At 57.7% G+C, this 18,301-nt stretch overlaps 4 protein-coding genes across 8 annotated transcripts; 3 read left to right on the top strand and 1 right to left on the bottom strand.

Annotated features, from left to right (window-relative positions):
• Positions 1–411: 411 nt before the first annotated feature.
• On the bottom strand, positions 412–7,922 carry LOC130264083 (putative protein PTGES3L). 5 transcript variants are annotated; one of them, XM_056512071.1, is made up of 17 exons: positions 7,830–7,922; positions 7,387–7,500; positions 7,186–7,252; positions 6,799–6,897; positions 6,348–6,437; positions 6,188–6,241; positions 5,304–5,426; positions 5,058–5,217; positions 4,571–4,628; positions 4,047–4,203; positions 3,841–3,957; positions 3,105–3,235; positions 2,865–2,931; positions 2,586–2,677; positions 2,070–2,124; positions 1,425–1,519; positions 1,072–1,294 (listed from the first exon to the last, which is right to left on the bottom strand). In XM_056512071.1, exons 1-17 carry the CDS (start codon positions 7,835–7,837, stop codon positions 1,159–1,161), a joined length of 1,623 nt encoding a protein of 540 aa, XP_056368046.1. In that variant the 5' UTR covers positions 7,838–7,922; the 3' UTR covers positions 1,072–1,158. The 5 variants fall into 5 exon arrangements, with proteins under 5 accessions (XP_056368043.1, XP_056368044.1, XP_056368046.1 ...); XM_056512068.1 differs by lacking the exons at positions 6,188–6,241; positions 6,348–6,437; positions 6,799–6,897; ... (1 more) ...; positions 7,387–7,500; positions 7,830–7,922 and adding exons at positions 412–591; positions 5,506–5,652 and having other exon boundaries at positions 1,140–1,294; XM_056512069.1 differs by lacking the exons at positions 6,188–6,241; positions 6,348–6,437; positions 6,799–6,897; ... (1 more) ...; positions 7,387–7,500; positions 7,830–7,922 and adding exons at positions 412–587; positions 5,506–5,649 and having other exon boundaries at positions 1,140–1,294.
• Positions 7,830–12,057, top strand: RUNDC1 (RUN domain containing 1). Its single transcript, XM_056512064.1, has 5 exons — positions 7,830–8,525; positions 9,096–9,254; positions 9,521–9,719; positions 9,988–10,077; positions 10,597–12,057. The coding sequence occupies exons 1-5, from the start codon at positions 7,836–7,838 to the stop codon at positions 11,460–11,462; spliced, it is 2,004 nt and encodes a 667-aa protein (XP_056368039.1). The 5' UTR covers positions 7,830–7,835; the 3' UTR covers positions 11,463–12,057.
• Positions 12,057–14,630, top strand: RPL27 (ribosomal protein L27). Its single transcript, XM_056512073.1, has 5 exons — positions 12,057–12,706; positions 12,806–12,888; positions 13,015–13,184; positions 13,738–13,848; positions 14,540–14,630. Exons 1-5 carry the CDS (start codon positions 12,385–12,387, stop codon positions 14,586–14,588), a joined length of 735 nt encoding a protein of 244 aa, XP_056368048.1. The 5' UTR covers positions 12,057–12,384; the 3' UTR covers positions 14,589–14,630.
• Positions 14,631–15,125: 495 nt separating this feature from the next.
• IFI35 (interferon induced protein 35) lies at positions 15,126–18,213 on the top strand. The gene is made up of 9 exons (XM_056512065.1): positions 15,126–15,381; positions 15,458–15,550; positions 15,782–15,925; positions 16,239–16,346; positions 16,637–16,781; positions 16,999–17,129; positions 17,280–17,469; positions 17,728–17,834; positions 17,953–18,213. The coding sequence occupies exons 1-9, from the start codon at positions 15,241–15,243 to the stop codon at positions 18,142–18,144; spliced, it is 1,251 nt and encodes a 416-aa protein (XP_056368040.1). The 5' UTR covers positions 15,126–15,240; the 3' UTR covers positions 18,145–18,213.
• Positions 18,214–18,301: the final 88 nt, after the last annotated feature.

Raw genomic sequence — 18,301 nt, 5'->3', positions numbered from 1 at the left:
GTGGTGTGGGGTTGGGATCACGCCCCTCCCACCTCAGTACCCCAGCCCAGTGCTCCCTCTGCAGCAGAAGTCCTGTGGGCTCAGCCTGCTGCCCTCCGAGCTGTGCAGGCTGTACAGCCCAGCTATCAACTTTCTCAGTAAACATCCTCACTCACTCTGAGATAGTTCAAAACAGATAGGGAGGTGAGATACTTTCTTCCTGCCAGACTCTGTGTGTATGTGCAGGATTGCTACCAAAGCACCAGTCCCTGCAGGTCTGACCCTAAAGCCAGATCCAGGCCTCAGTGGTGGTTCCTGTGTTCTGATGCCATCCCAACAGCACGGCCAAGGCTGTGGCCATGCAGCAGTCACAGCAGCCATGGGTTCTGTTGGGGCTGCTCCCATCCCCTTGTTCATTATAGATAAACTCCCTTAGGATGGAGGTTTCTTTTATTCTGTTTCTCTGTTTATTACGAACATCTGGAGTAAACCTGTCATGCCATTTCTAGCAAGAAGGGGAAGGGTAAATTCTCAGATTACCTGTTGCCCTGTTGTAGCTCCACAGCGCCCTTTAGTTCCTCCAGAGGAGACTGCAGCAGCTCCAGGGCCTGCCTGGGCAGGAAAGGTAAGCTCAGGGAACACTGGGGACAGCTCTGCCTGATCCCAAGGGGGTTTACAGCTGCATCAGCCCCAGAAAAAGCCCATGGTCAAAAAATGACCAGTAATAACAGCATCCCACCAAGGGAAAGGACTTGTACGTGGTGAGAAATGATGTCCTGCCTGTGGGGCACCTGCTCTCCCTTCCAGCTGCTCTCTGTCCTTGCCCAGCCCAAGGGTGTCTCCTGCTGCCTCTTGCTTGAGCGTTTGTGCCAAGCAATTCATCCTCAGCAACTGGAGCAAAGCAAAATGCCCCAAAATACTGCCAGCAGGAGGCCTCTTCTGGGTTTAGGAACCCTACAAAGTGGTTAACTAAGGACTACTTTTATGCCTTTACCATTTGTCTTGGGAAACGAGCCCTTGCAGCAAAGCAGATCCCCTCCCCATTTCCGTGAGCACCAAACCAGCCCACGCAGAGCATGTGCACACCAGCTGTTGGGTTCAGGTCTTTATTCTCTGGAAGAGAAGCTAGTGGAGTCTATGCAAACAAAAGGAAGACAAACCTCCTTTGAGAATTGTTTCTTATGCTCCAGGGTTTTGATGGCTAATGAACTCCTGGAGCAGAGCTTGCACTTCTCCTCGCCGGCTCATCTTGGCTGCCTTGCCCTGGAAGCGGCCGCGCTTCCCAGCTCCTTTCCCACCCAGCACCTCTGCCACCCTGCAGCAAAACACCACAGGCTGCAGCCCAGCCTGCTCCAGCCAGCAGCTGTGCCTGGATCACACTGTGCAGCAGCTCAGTCTGCAACACCACAATTATTACTCAAGTTAAACAGATCACAAAATGTTACCTGGGACCTAAATTTTCGACTGCTTCAACAGGTCCAGCTAGAAGGAAGAGTCCTGCTTCTTTTTCATCTCCCACAGTCAGGAATAGCAGGGTTTCCTGTGGAGAGAGATGGGCCTTGCTCCAGATAAATGTGTGCTCTTCATCCAAGAAGAGGACAGACACTGGCCACAGGACACAAACAGCAAACCGACAATTTGGAAGTCTATGTGCATTAATGAGAGTGAGACTGCTTGAGAAAAGTAAAAGGGAAGTGACATCTGAACCTTTTGTGCCCAGTCATGCACTGCTGGGACAGAACAGTACTGGGGTATCCCAAGTTAAAAGGATACAGTTGGCAGCTGAACTAGGTGATTGTGACTGAAACCTTCTGTTCTTCCTATTCTACTCCTACCTAATCCTATCCTGACCTATTTCAGCCAATGAGGCTCTGTACAGCTCTTGGGGGCTAAGGCTCTTCCCCAGTGCTCTGAATTCTCACTGTTGAGGACTGCCCTACAGACTGAGGCTGCTGGGGACAGGTTACCTCAAGTACCAGTCACAGGAACCAGATCTGCAGATCATGACAGCAGCCTGGCCAAACCCTGTCTGTGTGTAACTGAGGTCAAAAAAACCAATGAGGTCAGTTCAGTCTTCATCAGTGACTCACCTCTGTCCCAATCTCATTAGCAATGATGTTCATAAATTCAGAATCACCCTCTTTCCTGTAGGGATGGATAAAAAAACACTTCAGAAAGAAGCAAAACCCCCCTCTAGAGCACAAAATCTCCATCAGAAACCAAGTGCCTGATAAGGGATTTTGGTCTTTGCTCTTATTTGTCTATAGATGTAAATACTTGCTAGGCATTTCTATGGACATGTTAGGAATTAAGTGAGTGTTATCTTTAAGATATGGAGCTCCCTGGTTTTATTTGAAAATATCAAATGCAGGGAGAATTAGATGGAAGCAGTAATTTCTCAGCTACAAAACCAGAAGAATTCAGTGACTGAATTATGAACAGATACCTTTAATTACACAACTTCACAGCAGGCCAAGGCAGTTTAATATTCTATTTACTTTGTTTACATTCTTCCTTGAGAAAACAAGCTGCACATGTGTGAGATATCCAAGTGCCATAAAACATGTGGGATACTGTTGGTCCCTCTCCCCTGAGCTCCCCCATACCTGTGCAATACAAACAGCTGCTTTGGAGCAGGTTTGTTCTTGAAGTCCTGGGCTATCAAAACAGCAATGTCTCTAAGCAGGTTCAGGTTATTCTGAAAGAAAAGCAAATAAACTGTACTGCAGCTGGAAAAGTCAGTGTGAACACAGTTGTGTACCCAGAGGTTTGAGCACTTTTCATAATATCCACAAAAACAGAAGCCAATTATTTGACTCCCAGTTACTATAACTAAATGTCTAAAGGAAATAGTGACAACCCACTTTTCCCAGCCTTTCTTGTACCTTCTGGAGCAGTTTCACAGAGCTCTGCAGTCTCTTCACAGCCTCTACATGCTCACCTGGTCCATTTCTGAAAGAAATGGGAGACTTTGGATCACTGCTCTGAAGGACAAAGGAAAGATTTCCTAAAGGAGCAAAACAGGCAACATCATACCCAGCCCCACAACATGTACCCTGAGGCTTATGTGGTATCTCTCAGGAGGAAGAGTGAAGATGGAATAACAGAAGTGGAAAGGGTATTACTTGAGTAGGGAGGTAAGAGCCTTCTCAGTACTGTGACTTTGTTCAATTGACTTCAGCACTCTGTTTCCCGCCAAGAAAACCAAGTTGGTTTTGTTCTTTTTCCCTTTTTCCACGCCAAGGAGTTTAATAACCTTAAAAAGAAAACCATCCTGGTCAGAACAGCATTTTGGTAATTCACATAGGTGGTCAGTTCCTGTCAGATTATGCCTTGTGGTGAATTTTGACTCTGTGCTAGTGAAAATAAATTTATTAAAATCAGCCACAAGGTCAACATACAAAAAAAAAAAAGGATAGTGGTACAGTGGAATTTATGCAACTTTCTAGACATGGGATGCACTCTACAGGGCATATGGATGTCTCTGCTGGGAAACAGACTCCAACCAACGACTGAGAAAGTACATATACTTAAAGTCTAGGATTTTATCACCATTTCCCTGCACAGAAGATTTCTCACCCACGACGAACACTCAAAAATATCAGAGCTTTAAGCAGAGGGAACATGGCCAACACCCTGGCAGTGCAAAAACATCACTGCTGCACACAGAGCTGAGTTCTGCAACAAGGAAACGAAAGCACCAGAGGTGCCCAGCCTGTGTATGACCCCCCCCTTAGCCTGAGGCTGCTGCCACCCCCCTCCCCATCAGCACAGCCTTGAGCAGCCTGTGGATCCCAGGGACTCTGGCTGTACTTCATGTGGAGTGTGGCTCCCAGAGGTAGCCCAGCTGCAGCCACACACCTGGAGGTCACTCAGGTTGCTGACATGAGTCCCACAGCAGAGGTTGGAGTCAATGCCTTTGATGTCCACCACACGCACTGGCCCCACGTGGTCATCGGGCAGCCCCCGGCTCCTCACCTGGCAGAGGAGAAGAGTGACAGAAAAGTGACATCTGTGCTCAGTTATTCTGGTCCCATGAATCCCATGGGTTCTCTGGCACCACTCACTGTTTCAACTTCAGGGTCATCTGCAGCCAGTTCCCTCACTGTTACAGGGACCCTGTCCCGGATTTTCTCGTTCACACTCTTCTCCAGGGCCTCGACCTGCTCTGCTGTCACCGAGGGGGTGTCCAGCTCAATGACACTTCGCTGACGGCCCAGCTCCCTGCACCAAGGAAGAACAGCTGCTGCTGGAGCTGGGACCCATCTGCTGCTGGAGCTGCTGCTGGGTGCAGCACCAGCATCCCACTGCTGGGAATGTGGTGACTGAAACAAAACAGACTTCTCTCCTCTCCCTGTTCAAAGCTGTTTCCAAAGACGGAAACCAAACACTTAAGGAGGACAAGACAGAGCAAACACTTTGTACAGCTTCTCCCCAGGTCAGCCACATCATCTGCAACATCTGAGCTCCAGTGAAACATTCAAATTGCTTCTGGTGTTTCAGCGTTCAGGCTCTGAGCAGGGTAGCATGGTGGTGGCATGTGCCAAATAAGGAAACAGTGGGGGTCAAAAGGAACCTTTATGCTGCTCACCATGAAGTTGTCCTGAACCCAAACATCTGTTCTGCAATGGCACTGACGAGATGCTGTCCTGGAAAAGACGTACAAGCGCTAGCTGTGAGTGCCAATGGCATTTTCAGTCAGGTCATGCCTTTCCTGTTGGCATTCTCTATGACAGGTGAGTGTTGGGTGCTGAGGGGCTCCTGCCAGCACTCAGGAGCAGCAAGGAGAGCTCTGGCCTCGTGAGCCTGGGCTCCTGGCAGCACTGCAGCACACGCTGGTGGCTGCAAAGCAGGCTGAACCTTCCCTTCCGAACCCGTTTTCGGTGGTTTGTTTACAAACCAAGGAAAGGGCTGAGGGGCACATGCTGCCCCCAGCAGTCCCGGGAACAGACTGTGCACACAGAGCTGCCGGGTTTCTCTCTACCCTGAGCAGGCTGGGGACACGCTGGGCGCTGACCGCTCCCCGCCCCATCGCGGAGCGTTACCGGGCGCCCCCCGGTACCGGCACCGCCACGGACCTGAATGCTGCTGCATGTGGTCGAAGCGGCGCTCCCAGTCCAGCGACAGCAGCACTTCAGCGCCCGGTTCCAGCGCGGCCGGCACGAAATGCACGGCCTCGGAGCCCCGCCGGGTGACGCGCAGCACCGGCACATCTCCGATGAGGCCGCGATCGTCCGGCTGCGGACACGGGATGTCAGTGCCGCCGGCCCCGGCCCGGCCCGGCCCCGGCCCGCCCCGCCCGGCCCGCCCCGCCCGGCCCGTACCTGCCCGCCGCCCTCGGGGAACAGGATGGTGTCCTCCAGCACCACCTGGAACCCGCGCACCGGCTCCCCGCCGCCCTCGGGCCGCAGCTCCGCCGCCCGGCACGACACCACCCTGGTGGTGAACTGAGACAGAGACGGCGGCGCCGTGAGGGCCCGTCCGGGCCTGCCCCGCGCCCCGGCCCCTGCCCCGGCCCGACGCTACCTGCCGGGCCCAGCTGTCCCGCTGGCACCGGAACACCATCGCGACCGCTCGGCAGTAGCGGGCCGGGCCTAGCGGCGAGCGCGGCCGCGGAGGGACGGGGACCGGGACCCGCCAGCGGGCGGGGCCTGCACGGGGACGCGCGGGCGCGCTCCCGCCGGCGGCGCGCGCTGCCCGGCCCGGCCCGGCGGGGACGAGCGGCTCCCGGTGCCCGGCGCAGCGGCGGCCCGAGCGCACGGCACACGGCTGCGGCACTTCACGTTTATTGCCCCGTATCCCCGCGAGGGTAACCGGCTACGGGAGACGAGACCGGACCGCGGCCGCCGCCCAGGGTCGGGAGCGCTGCCCGCGGCGACGCACGAGCTGAAGAAGAGAACCCTGCCCGCGCTGCTCCTCGGTGCTGCCGCTGCACCGGCTGGTCTCCTGCAGCCCCGGCGGCCCCAGAGCTCAGTCATCCTGCGGGAGGGAGGAGCGAGGTGCCAGGGACTGGGCCGAGACCGGGCCAGCCCCGGTTGCAGCAGGCGTTCCCAGCCAGTTGTCCCCGGGAGCGTTTCCGCGCTGGCTCCAGGACAGGCTGCCCGACGGGTGCAGTAGGAGGTGCTGCCGGTGTCCCGGAGCCGGCGGAAGGCTGAGGCTGGGTTGTGCTCCGTAGGGCATCAGGAAGCAGCTGGCAGGTGGTACTTACATCCAGGTCATCCATGGCTGGCGGGGGGCCTTTCTCTGTCACCTTCTCCAGCATCTGGATGGGAAACAAACAGCTGGATTGCAAAATGCCTGGCGTTCCCCCCATCCCCACACAACCATACAACGTGCCCCAGGATCCTGAGACTGGTGGCCCAGCTCACCTCTGCATACTGCTCCACCATGGCCCTCTCCACCTCCTCATCCCCTTCCCAGTCTCGCCAGTTGTCAAAGTCCACGGAAAGCCAGGCTGGCTGTGGGCACAAAGAGCATCTCCTGAGAGGGGGGAGCAGCACTGCAGGGACCTACAGCCCAGAGGCAGCTCCTGCACAGGCGAGGGACCTCGTCAGTCTGGAGAGGAAGCAGGAGTGTCCCTTTGCCTGCAGACACTGGTCCTGATCCTGAGTGTGCCAAGGTAAAGGAGTGCTACATTCTTCCTGGAGGGCAGAAGTCTGTGGACTAGTGGTGATTATCAGGACAGGCTTTTTGGGAGCTCTGTCTTGGGGTACCCTGTGGAGGTCTCTGTGTCTGTCCTGAGGGCAGGTTGAGTCCTAGGAGCCACAAGGTGCTGAGTGGGGATAGCACACGGGCTGAGGCACCAGGCACCACACACACCTTGATGTTCTCCTTGGTGATGCGTGGCCAGGCCACTTTCTCCTTCCACTTCCTCATAAAGCAGGTGATGGAGCGGTCAGAGCGCTTCTCCCGTGAGTCCTGCCAAGACATCAGAGGTGCCTCAGTGTCTGCTGGGCTCATCTCTGCAAAGGGTTAAAGCTCAGCCCTGTGCAGGCTGTGGGGTCACAGAACCACTGAGACAGGTTGTTTCTGACTCAAAGCAGCACCGTTTCAGCCCCAGGGTTGGGACTCTCAGGCTCACCCTGCTGAAACGCTCAGGATGGGCAGCATTCAGTTAAGCAGTGTTGCTCAAGACTGCACAGATTGGCTCTGACTCTGAGCATGACAGAGGCTGTCAGAGAACAGTTTGCTGGCGGGAAACCTCACCTTGGAGTTAACCCTGGCGTACAGGTTGATCTCGTTGTAGAACTCCACACCATCTGCATTTTTGCAACTGCCAAAACATTTTAACAACCGGGCTTAGGAGAGAGCTGAGACCACACGTGCTCTCCTCTCACAGAGTCCTCCCGACCCCCTGAAGCACCCCCAGAGCAGGGCCAGGGCGGTCGGTGGGCAGTGGCAGCTCACCTGAACACCAGCCTGTGGTCCTCGATGACCACCTTCACGTCCGTGCTGTCCTCGACACAGAACTCCAGGTACACGTACCGCGGCCGGTCGTACCACAGCGTCTTTGCAGGTTGCCTTGGGGAAGAGCAAAGCACCGGGGATCACCCGCGGGCATTTCCCCGGTGCCCGGCAGTGCTCGGGGCACGGGCTCTGCCTGGGCCGAGCCCCGGGACTGGCAGTGGGAGCGGGCGGTGGACACTGGACACCGCTCGCCTCTCCCGTCCCCCACTCGCCCCTGGCCGGGCAGCCGGCGGGGCCGGGCCGGCCTGTGTCCGCTCCGCTCTGCTGGCCCGGCACCGCTCCCCGCTGCTCCAGACCGGAGAGCCCTGCGGGCGGTGCCTCGGCCGCGCACCGGGCACCGTGCACGAGTTGCTAGCGCTGCCGTCCCGTCCGGCCGCGCTCACCTCGCCATGGCGGTGCCGACCCCGCCCCGCTCTATTTTGGGCCGGGGACGCGGCTGCCGGTCAGGCCGGGCCGGGCCGGGCTGGCCCGGGGCAGCCAACCCGCGGGCCCGTCACCGCCCCCGGCCCCCCGTGCGCGCCCCCGGGGCATCCAACCCGCGGGCCCGTCACCGCCCCCGGCCCCCCGTGCGCGCCCCCGGGGCATCCAACCCGCGGGCCCGTCACCGCCCCCGGCCCCCCGTGCGCGCCCCCGGGACAGCCGCCGCTACCGCGCCGGGCCGCCAGGGGGCGCGCTGGCCCCGCCCCGCCCATGGCCCCGCCCCGCGGTGCCAAGATGGCGGCGGCGTCGCGGCGCCGGTAGCGGCGGCTATGGAGGGAGAGAGCGGCTCGCTGGGCCCCGGGGAGCGCTGGGCGCCGGTGGGCGCCGTGTCAGCGGAGGAGGACGAGGATGAGGAGGACGAAGAGGCGGCGGCCACGGGAGGAGAGTCGCCGCAGTCAGTGCCGCGGCTGCGGGCCGAGCGGCGCCGGCTGCACGGGGCGCTGCTGGCGCTCGCCTCGCACTTCGCTCAGGTGCAGTTCCGGCTGCGGCAGGTGGCCCGGGCCGGCCCGGCCGAGCAGCAGCGCCTGCTCCGCGACCTCGAGGACTTCGCCTTCCGCGGCTGCCCCGCGCCGCTTCCCCACGGGCTGGGCGGCGCTGCGGTGAGTGCCCGCGGCAGGGCGGGGGGAACCTTGGCTGGGCACAGCCCCGGGGGGGTTTGTGTGCCTGACCCGGCCTGCGGCCCATCAGCGGTGGCTGCGATCCCGCTGCCCCGAGGGGCTCGGCGGCTGCACTGCCCGCGGAGCTCGGCTTTGCACAGAGCGCAGCACCAGACGCGCACAGGCCCCTGGAGACTGGGAGCCAGCTCGCAGGGATGTGCCCTAGAGCCCTGAGCGGTGTGTCACTGCTCCACGCCCTGGTACAGCACAGGTGACTCAGGATCTGTGATATGTACGTGTTATTTGGTCACTTTCTTCCTGGATCCTGGCCTTGTGGGACAGGACGTGGGTGCAAGTGGTCTGGAGAGGTGCTTCCCCTCCCTTATCAGATGAGATGATGTAGCTGCTACCTCTGCGTGGTGCTCAGACACATTTCTCTCTCAGGCTGGTTTGCAGTGCTCACTAATGAAGTACATGAGCTGCAGGAGATACTTCTCCTGTCATAATCCTGTTCTCTGTGGCTTGGGTATGATAAAAAGTCTTCCATTTTATTTACTGATAGCTTTTTTTCAGGGTGAGCGAGAGAAGCAGGAGCAAATTGAGGTCCAGAAGGAGAAGCAGAGAGAGCTGATCCTGCAGCTCAAGACACAGCTGGATGACCTAGAGACCTTTGCTTACCAAGAGGGCAGCTATGATTCTCTGCCACAGTCTGTGGTTATGGAAAGACAACGGGTAAGGCTCACAAATCCTCCTGCTGTATTTCCTAGCCCTTGTGAGAGTCTTACAGACTGTAGGCACTCATTAGTCTGTATTTCTCACCAGCAGCTATAACAGAGTGTCAGGAGCTTGTCTACATTTGTGAACCTGTCCCGTGTCTTTTGCAATTATTTCTGTGCAGCAAAGGTATCCTGTTTCTGAACCTCTGGGAAAGGAGTACTTGAAGCTCCAGGGCAGCAGTGCCAGATGGTGGAATCACACTGCTCACTTGTGTTTTGCAGATGATTATAAATGAGTTGATAAAGAAGCTCGACATGGACTTGAGTGAAGATTTTGCAGCGCTCTCTCCAGAGGAGCTGCGGCAGCGGGTGGATGCTGCCATAGCACAGATTGTGAATCCAGCCAGGGTGAAGGAGCAGCTGGTGGAACAACTGAAGACCCAGATAAGGGACCTCGAAATGTTCATCAACTTCATTCAGGGTCAGTGATGAGTTTTTGAATGAGCAGACTGAATTGCTTTGTAATTCCCTCATATAGTCATGAGGAGGGAGGTCACGGATGTCAGGAGATGCAGGAATAGCTTCTGGGTCACAGGAAAGGACAAATCTCTCTAAACTGATGGTGAAGAAAAGTACTGATAGAGTGATGAAAGAGGTCCAGAGGGGTCTGAGGAATGTTGACCTTAATACTTGGGATATGCAGCTGAAATTCACAAATGTGAAATAATGATGTGAAATCCTTTTTGTAGATGAAGTTGGAAGCTCTGGCAAGGCAGAAGATGGCCACTGTGACTGTGGAGGCTCCTACAAACCCAGCACCCGGCCTCCTGGGAACAGAGGTGGGCACTGCTGGGCTCAGGACTGTCAGCAAAGCTCCAGCTCCTCCCTGGAGCTTTGATGAGCACAAACCAGTCACTGTCTGCTTTTTCCCGGCAGCTGGTTTCTGTGCTTCTGCACTCCCTCTGCTGAAGGCCTGTGTCCTGTTCTTTTACCCTCCCTTCCGTGTCGGATCCTCAGAGTAGTAACAGAGCCTGAGCATGTGGTGTGGAGGGTGGGCTTGGTCCTCAGTGGGGCTTAGGAATAGATTGCTGATACTGGATGCAAAACACATTGTAATTCATGCTCTTCAAGCTCTGAGCTCAGTGAGCTGGGGGTATTCAGTGCTCTTTAGAGCTTGAGACCTCCCTTATCCTTTGAACCTGCTGGACATACAGTAATGTAGCATGAGGCATCTGCTGCTACTCAGAATGCTAGCCTGAAGGGATTTTCAGATATTTGCACTCCCTTTATATGTGCGAACAAGCAGAGTTGTTGACTCCCTAATGAGAGTATGTTTTTCTGTTTTCTGACCTGGTCAGTGAACCCAGAAGATGCCAGAAGGATGCAAGAAACGGGCCTGCAGCTCATGCGCCGCATGCTGGCCGTGCTGCAGATCTTTGCTGTCAGCCAGTTTGGCTGTGCCACGGGTCAGATCCCTCGCACCCTCTGGCAGAAGGACCAAGACAACCAGGACTTCTCCCCTTTAATTGAGAAACTGGAGCTGTCTGTGGAGCGGGTGAGGCAGCTTGCCCTGAAACACCAGCAGGCAGAGCATGTTATCAGCTCCTCTGAGCTGCAGGACGTTCCCCTGGGAGGCAGAGACGAGCTGACTCTGGCTGTGCGCAGGGAGCTGACGGTGGCTCTGCGGGACCTGATGGCTCACGGGCTCTACGCCTCTTCCCCAGGCATGAGCCTGGTGCTGGCCCCCATCGCATGCCTGATCCCCGCCTTCACGCCCTCGCCACGGACCATGCACCCCTGGGAACTCTTTGTCAAGTATTACAACGCTAAGAACGGACAAGCCTTCGTGGAATCCCCAGCTCGCAAGTTGTCCCAGTCCTTCGCCTTGCCTGTGACAGGAGCAGTGGTGGCTACTCCAAAGCAGAGCCTGCTGGCAGCCATCCACACGGTGCTCACGGAGCACAGCCCCTTCAAGCGCAGCGCAGACTCGGAGCTGAAGGCGCTGGTGTGCATGGCGCTCAACGAGCAGCGCCTGGTCTCCTGGCTCAACCTCATCTGCAAGTCTGGAGCTTTGGTTCAGTCTCACTACCAGCCCTGGAGCTACATGGCCAACACTGGCTTTGAAAGCGCCCTCACCCTCCTCAGCCGCCTGAGCAACTTGAAGTTCAACCTCCCAGTTGACTTGGCTGTTCGGCAGCTGAAAAACATCAAAGATGCTTTTTGATGTGTTTTTATTGTAGATCATCCATTTTCCACTAGTAGGCAGCTGTTGGGCTCAAGAAGCCTGGCTTTTGTAAGACCAAGTTTGTGTCTTTGGTACTTGCTTTTAGGAAAATCTTAGGGTGTTGTGCTGTTGGCAGTGTGTTGTCTGGTGCTGCCCCTGCAGAGCAGCTGGAGGCCATGGGTTGGGCAGCACCTGCTGCTCTTGGGCCAAACTGCCCTGCCCAGTGCTCAGTGACTGTTTGGGGCTGAGGGGCAGAGGGCTGCTGCTGGGGAAAGGCCCGTGGGATGTGCAGCTGAGCTCCTTTGTGATTTCTGCACACAATCCCTCATGGAGGAGGGAGCTGGCAGTGTTGAGGCACTTTTGGGGGCTGCTCGGCCGCATGGGACTTGACCTCCCCACGGTGGATGTAAAAGACGGGGGCCGATCCAGAGGTGCCCGGGAGCTCCTCCAGCAGTTCTGCAGACCGTGTCCCTTGGGCTGCCGGGGCGCTTTGTCCAACGGACCCAGCTCCTTGTTCCAGGCTTTGTGTTGGGGTCAGCGCAGCCCGGTGTCCCGCGGGGTGTATTAAATACCGCTGTAGTACCTGTGGGCCGAGCCCGCCGCCGTCCCGTGTGCTCTGTCCGTTACATACGTGGGGGGGGATGTGGCGCGGCGCCCGCCGTGCCCGAGGAGGGCGGAGGGGAGCGGACACCCGGCACCGCAGTGCCCGGGAAGGGCGGAGGGGAGCGGACACCCGGCACCGCCGTGCCCGGGAAGGGCGGAGGGGAGCGGATACTCGATACCGCCGTGCCCGGGGAGGGCGGAGGGGAGCGGATACTCGATACCGCCGTGCCTGGGGAGGGCGGAGGGGAGCGGATACTCGATACCGCCGTACCCGGGGAGGGCGGAGAGGAGCGAACATCTGGCACCGCCGTGCCCGGGGATGGGATGGCTAAGGCGGACACCGGGCACCGCCGTGCTCGGGGAGGGCGGAGGGGAGCGGATACTCGGTACCGCCGTGCCCGGGGAAGGCGGAGGGGAGCGAACATCTGGCACCGCCGTGCCCGGGGATGGGATGGCTAAGGCGGACACCCGGCACCGCCGTGCCCGGGGAGGGCGGAGGGGAGCGGACACCCGGCACCGCCGCACGGCGCCGGCAGCGGCTTCCGGCGACGCGGCGGAAGTGACGCATGTCGCTGAGCGAAAGGCGGGGTCGCAGCGTTCCATTTCTCTTCCGGCCTGGGCGCCATCGCAGCGGAGCCTCGGTGAGTGCGGGCGGGCGCGGGATCCGCCGCCATCCGCGGGGGTGGCGGCCGGGGCGCGGATGGCGGGCGCGCTCTGACTGCCGGCTGCTGCCTCCGCAGAGATGGGCAAGTTCATGAAGCCGGGGAAGGTGGTGCTGGTGCTGGCCGGCCGCTACTCGGGGCGCAAGGCCGTCATCGTGAAGGTGAGCGTGGGGCTGAGGCGGCGGGTCCGCGCCGTCCTGCCGGGGTGAGCGGGAGCCCGTGGGCGGCACGGGCGCGGGTCCCGCGGGTCCCTCGGTGCCATCGCCACCGCGGCCCGTTTATTGCAGAACATTGACGATGGCACCTCGGACCGGCCGTACAGCCACGCCTTGGTGGCCGGCATCGACCGCTACCCGCGTAAGGTGACTGCTGCCATGGGCAAGAAAAAGATCGCTAAAAGGTCCAAGATCAAGTCGTTCGTGAAGGTTTACAACTACAACCACCTGATGCCCACCCGGTGAGTGCGGCCCCGGGAGTGCTGCTGCCGGCTTTCGTAGTTGTTGTATTCTCTGCTGAACACCCGGAGTTAGCAAGGATGTTAATGCCTTGTGGCTGAGTGAATGTGAGGCTCAGGCTCTACAAAAGCAGAGTTGGGGGTCTGAGGCTGAGTGGAAATATTAATGAACCTTTGGAATGTGGCAGCTGGCTCTTATTTCAGCCACACTGATCTTACTTTGCTTTGGGGTGTCAGTAAGTGAGCAGTTTGAGATGTCTGGAGGGGTCTGGAGCTGGCAGAGTCATTTCTTACTGTACCTTAGAGCTCCCAGAGAGGCTCCAGGCACCACATCGAACAGAGCTGTGTATCCCTTAGAAAGTGTGTGGCTGTTTCCTTTATTGGCTGAACTGAGACTGCTTTAGTGGTTTGGTGATTCTCGAACTGAGGAGACCTTTACAAGCAGTAACTCCTTGACTGGACACTAGAACGAGTGTTTGACTGATCCTGATTCTGCTTGGTTTTCAGCCCTGTGCCAGGTATCATGTCCCTTTTGAACTGTTCTGCTCTCTCCCAGGTATTCTGTGGATATTCCTCTGGATAAAACAGTGGTCAATAAGGATGTGTTCAGGGACCCTGCTCTGAAACGCAAAGCAAGACGTGAAGCCAAGGTGAAATTTGAGGAAAGGTGAGTTGGGAGCTCATCCCTTTAGTGGTGTTGGTGCTCGTCCTCAGAGTGAGGAGTTGGTGCAGCTGTTCCACAGCCTGTGAGTCTCCAGGCTGGCACTCCTGCCCCAGCTTCTTTGCATGCATGTTTGTTGAGTGTGTTCCTTTCAGCTGTGTGTGTGCAGCATTGTGCCAGCACATGTGGGGCCTTTCAGGTGCCAGAGGATGATCTGACAACCTGCTGCCAGTTCATCCTCTCTCTAAGGCTGGGTGGGCCAGGGCAGTGCTGACACTTTGTGTGCATTCTTGGGTTTCTGCTCTTTCTTTACGGTTTTCTCTTGAGAAGCTCATTCAGAGGAAGGAGCTGTGTGACCTCAGTGGGACACACAGTGTCTTGGGCAGCCCCTGAGCTGTTCTCCAAGGGCATCTCCCCTCCCACATGAGGTGTCCAGTGGGATGGCCGTGTCCTGTGCTTGTGCCTGCCACTGTGCAGGTGTCCTTCATGAGAAATCTGGAACCTGGCACTTACTTCCCTTGGAATTTCAATATTTAGAGTTTAGTTGTAGCCCAGGTCAAAGAGACCAGGTGAATTGCTTCTGGGTGAGCTGGGTGCTACATTCTGTCTGTCTGGGACAGCTCACGTATGGGTTTGGTGCTGTTACCTTCTGTTTGAGAAGGACAAATCCTTCTCTAACCTGTGTGTTCTCTTTCAGGTACAAAACCGGCAAGAATAAGTGGTTCTTCCAGAAGCTGCGATTCTAAGGGTGTAACAAGGTTGCATCAATAAATGTTTATTAAAAACCACGTGTTTTTTGTTATTTAACAAACAAGCAGTGGCCTTTGTGGTGTGGTTGTGCTTGCTCTGTGTCTCTTAAGAGCTGGGAAAGCCATTGCAGTCTAGGTGAGTGTCAGTACATTTGTGGAGCCTTGTGCAGCTGTGCCATGGGTGCAGGTGTTACCTCTGGGACTGCTCCAGGTGTGGCCAGGACTGCACTTCCCTTCTGCAGCTGCAGGGTGCTTGATGTTCCTGCCACCGGTGAAATCTCTTATTTCCAAAACCAGGGTGATCCGTGTGAGAAAAAGAGTAAGAGAGGGAAGGCAAATGTGTGATTCTGGGTGTCAGCTGAGTGCACGGTGATTTGTATGGTGAATGAGCTGTAGGTATTGGATTTTAGTTTCCCAAACGGGGCAGTGCTGGCTGCTGGCCTCCCGGTGAGCAGGGCTGTAAATCCAGGAGTGGGGCAGGAGGAGTTTATTTCTGTATTTCTTAGCTGGTCCGTTCTTGGCAGGACAGGTGCCGAGGGAAGGAGAGTGAGGATGAGAAGGATGATGGGGTGAAGAGGATCGGGCTGGGCTGGGCGGGCCCGACCTTCCGCCGCCGCCGGGCCGCGCTCGGAGGGGCCGGGGCGGGGCGATGCCGAGAAAGCGAAAGCGAAAGGCGAGAGCGGATGCGGGGTCCTCGGTAGCACGGGCCGAGTGGGGGGAGCGGTGCCGGCGGTCAGGGCTCCCCTCGGGACCGGGGCTCCGCCAGCGCCGCGGGATGGATTCGGAGGAGGTGAGGAGCAGCTGAGCCGCGGGGGGACCTGCGGGCGGGGGCGGCGCAGCTCGGCTGAGACCTCTCCTGTTTTTAGAGCTCCTTCGTCCGGCTGCCCCCCGAGGAGGGCCCGCAGGATAATGGGTCGGAGAACCCCGAGCAGCTCCGGGAGGAGATCGAGTGGTGCAAGGTGGGTCCGGCTGCGCCCGAGGGGGGCTGGTCGGTCGGATCCCAACTATCCAGGTTCGGCCCGGTCGGCCCTCCCGGGAGCTCGGGTGTCAGAGAGGAGCAATCCCATGGAAAGGAGAGCCTGTTCAAGGGCAGGCCCATTCCCAAAGGCACAGCCTGTGCCGGGGCTGGGTGGCTGGTGGGGGTGACACAATGTCGTCAGGGTCTTGCTGTCTGATGGTGCTTCTCGCAGGAGCTTCACCGTATTCTGGAGCAAGACTGTGCAAATCTACAAATGGCCAAGGAAGCTGCAGAGCAAAGGACAAAAGAGCTGAAAAAAGAAGAAGAACTTCATAAAGTTCTTGAGCAGCAGCTGACTTTACATAGAGATGAGCAGGTCGGTGCTCAGTGGATATGTCTTAGGCTTGGAAGGGTGGCAGGGGGTGCAGGGGCTGCATCACACAGGTCACTGCTCTGAGATCACTCGCTTGGGATCCAGTGCAGGTTTCATGGGAAATAGAAGGCCTGTGCAGTGCCACAGTGAGGGGAGGGCTCTCCTCAAAGAAGAGGAACAAGGGCAGAGCTGCAGGCAGTCAAGAGCAGGAGAATGGGCTGGAGTGTGTGCCTGAGAACAGTGCTGTGCTCAGAACAGGAGTGTACTGCAGCCCCTCATGTCCTGGCATTCCTCACTTCCCACTCCTTCCTTCCAGATTTTTACAATGAAGGAGGAGAACAACAGACTGAGGCAGGAGAAGCAGATTCTGGAAAATAAACTAGAAGAACTGAAGAAGAGGGTCCTCTGGAATAATTCTATGATGGTAACAGAGTGTGCATGGACACTTGAGTCTGCTGGCAAGGGCACAAGCCAGGCTGGAGAAGCTGCAGATGACTGCAGCTGGGCAGTGTGGTGACTGGAACAGCTGCTGCTAGCAGGTGGCTCCTCTACCAGGGCCAGGAGCTGTGGTCGTGGCTTTGGGATTCTTGGCACAGCCAGACAGTAGGAGAGACTCTGCTGAGATTCTCCAGCTGTTTATTTCTAGTCTGTTTTTCTAGACATGCCATGTGCAAGGTCTAGTCTCCTCCAGGTGTTGTCTATACTTGTACCTAGATGCTGTCTTCCTTGCCGGAAAAGAAAGTGATTTTTAAGGGACTCACAGTAAATAAGGAGAACATGAACAAGCTGATGCTCACCCCACTGATCCGCTACCCTCTGCCAGGTGGTTCAGCTCTCATCACCTTTGAGGAGGCAAAGGGTAAGTGTGAGAAGAGCACTGCTCTGGCCAGGTGTCCTTGATCATTTTGGGGCCTGCCCTGTGTCCCCTCCCTGTGCCAGAGTTTGGTGCTGCCCCTCTCCCCGCCTTGTGTGGGGCTGTGCCCCCTCCCCAGCACCTTTGCTGTGCTGTGTCCTGTCCTGGAAAGTGCTGGGAGAGGCAGTCACTCCCGTGTGCTGGGGCCTCTCCCTGCTCACAGTGGCCCAGAGGATCATAGAGATGAGGGAGCACACGGTGGAGCTGAGCTGTGGGGAACTGGAGGAGCTCGAGCAGTGCAGAGTGCGAGTGCAGGCGGTGCCGATGGAGATCCCGCTGCCATCTGCCCTGGAGGTAGGGCCTGTGGGTCTCCTGCTCCCCGTGCCATGGAGCTGCCCTGGGCACGCTGCTTCCCCTGTCTGAGCCTGCCTCGACCAGGGCACTGCCCCCCTGAGCTCTGGGGCCAGTCCTGCCCTGGCACTGACTGGCCCATGCCACTCACAGATCAGGCTGACTCCAAGCAGGAGGAGCATCCTTTTGTCTGCCTTGCCCAGCCTGGACATCTCCAGGGAGGCACTTCTGGACAAGCTGGAGCTCTTCTTCAGCAAGACAAAGAATGGGGGCAGTGAGGTGGAGAGCAGGGAGTTCCTGGAGGATTCTGACCAGGTGATGCTGACCTTCGTACAGGATGGAGGTATGCTGAGGGGTATGCTGAGATTGAGTGGCTGGCAAGGGTGGAGCAGCCCAGCCTGCTCTGGGGGGAAATCTCCTGAGGACAGATGAATCTGTGTTTAGGGAACAGGGAAGATAGAGTGAGCCCCAGGTAGTCCTGCCTCCCCCAAAACTGCTAGTGTGGATGAGCTGGGCAGTGTCAGCCTTGGTGCCCATGCCAGGGACAGAACCTACCCTGGAGCTTACCTGGGCAGCTCAGGCCTTTCCTCTCCTTATGCAGTGGCAGAGCCGCTGATTGAAAAAGGACATATCCAGGTGCCCATCGGGAAAGTGGAATACAAAGTCAAAATCTCACCATGCATGAATGGAGACATCTCTAACCTGCAGGTAAGGCATGAACCCTGAGCCAGCAGCACCCACCAGGCTGGGCTGGGCAGCACAGGTGGGGGGCTCCTGGAGCCCCTCTCCCTGCACTGCCCTGCCGCTCAGCCCCTGCTCTGCCCAGCTGCAGCCCTCCCGCTGCCCCAGGACGGTGCTGCTGCTGGGCATCCCCGATGTGCTGAGCGAGGAGTCCATGCGGGACGCCCTGGAGATCCATTTCCAGAAGGCCAGCCGCGGCGGCGGGGAGGTGGATTCCCTCGCCTACGTCCCGGCGGGGCGGACGGGGGTGGCCGTGTTCGTGGAGGACACGGACTAGTCCTGGTCAGCCCGAGGAGCTCCGTGCGTCCGTTGGGCACGGGGGAAATAAAAGCGTTTGTTGGCAGCACCCGCCGTGTCTGTGGTGTTGGGTCAGGTCGGGCCTGCGGGAGCGGGGGCAGGCCGCGTCCTGCCCGGGCCGCGCTCTGAGGGGCCGG

Source organism: Oenanthe melanoleuca, chromosome 27 (assembly GCF_029582105.1).
Source record: "Oenanthe melanoleuca isolate GR-GAL-2019-014 chromosome 27, OMel1.0, whole genome shotgun sequence".
NCBI lineage: Eukaryota > Metazoa > Chordata > Aves > Passeriformes > Muscicapidae > Oenanthe > Oenanthe melanoleuca.
This window is presented reverse-complemented; position numbering and strand designations above follow the sequence as displayed.

Coding starts and splice junctions, on each gene's coding strand:
- LOC130264083 (XM_056512071.1), bottom strand. Junction 6,438..6,798: donor TCACCAAGGAGAACATCAAG/GTGTGTGTGGTG, acceptor TTGTGCCCACAG/CCAGCCTGGCTTTCCGTGGA. Junction 2,125..2,585: donor CAGCTGTTTGTATTGCACAG/GTATGGGGGAGC, acceptor CCATCCCTACAG/GAAAGAGGGTGATTCTGAAT.
- IFI35 (XM_056512065.1), top strand. CDS start 15,241: ATGCCGAGAAAGCGAAAGCGAAAGGCGAGAGCGGATGCGGGGTCCTCG. Junction 15,926..16,238: donor CTTTACATAGAGATGAGCAG/GTCGGTGCTCAG, acceptor CCTTCCTTCCAG/ATTTTTACAATGAAGGAGGA. Junction 17,470..17,727: donor GACCTTCGTACAGGATGGAG/GTATGCTGAGGG, acceptor CTCCTTATGCAG/TGGCAGAGCCGCTGATTGAA.
- RUNDC1 (XM_056512064.1), top strand. CDS start 7,836: ATGGCGGTGCCGACCCCGCCCCGCTCTATTTTGGGCCGGGGACGCGGC. Junction 9,255..9,520: donor TGGTTATGGAAAGACAACGG/GTAAGGCTCACA, acceptor TGTGTTTTGCAG/ATGATTATAAATGAGTTGAT. Junction 9,720..9,987: donor GTTCATCAACTTCATTCAGG/GTCAGTGATGAG, acceptor TCCTTTTTGTAG/ATGAAGTTGGAAGCTCTGGC.
- RPL27 (XM_056512073.1), top strand. CDS start 12,385: ATGGGATGGCTAAGGCGGACACCGGGCACCGCCGTGCTCGGGGAGGGC. Junction 12,707..12,805: donor GCCATCGCAGCGGAGCCTCG/GTGAGTGCGGGC, acceptor CTGCCTCCGCAG/AGATGGGCAAGTTCATGAAG. Junction 13,849..14,539: donor AAGGTGAAATTTGAGGAAAG/GTGAGTTGGGAG, acceptor GTTCTCTTTCAG/GTACAAAACCGGCAAGAATA.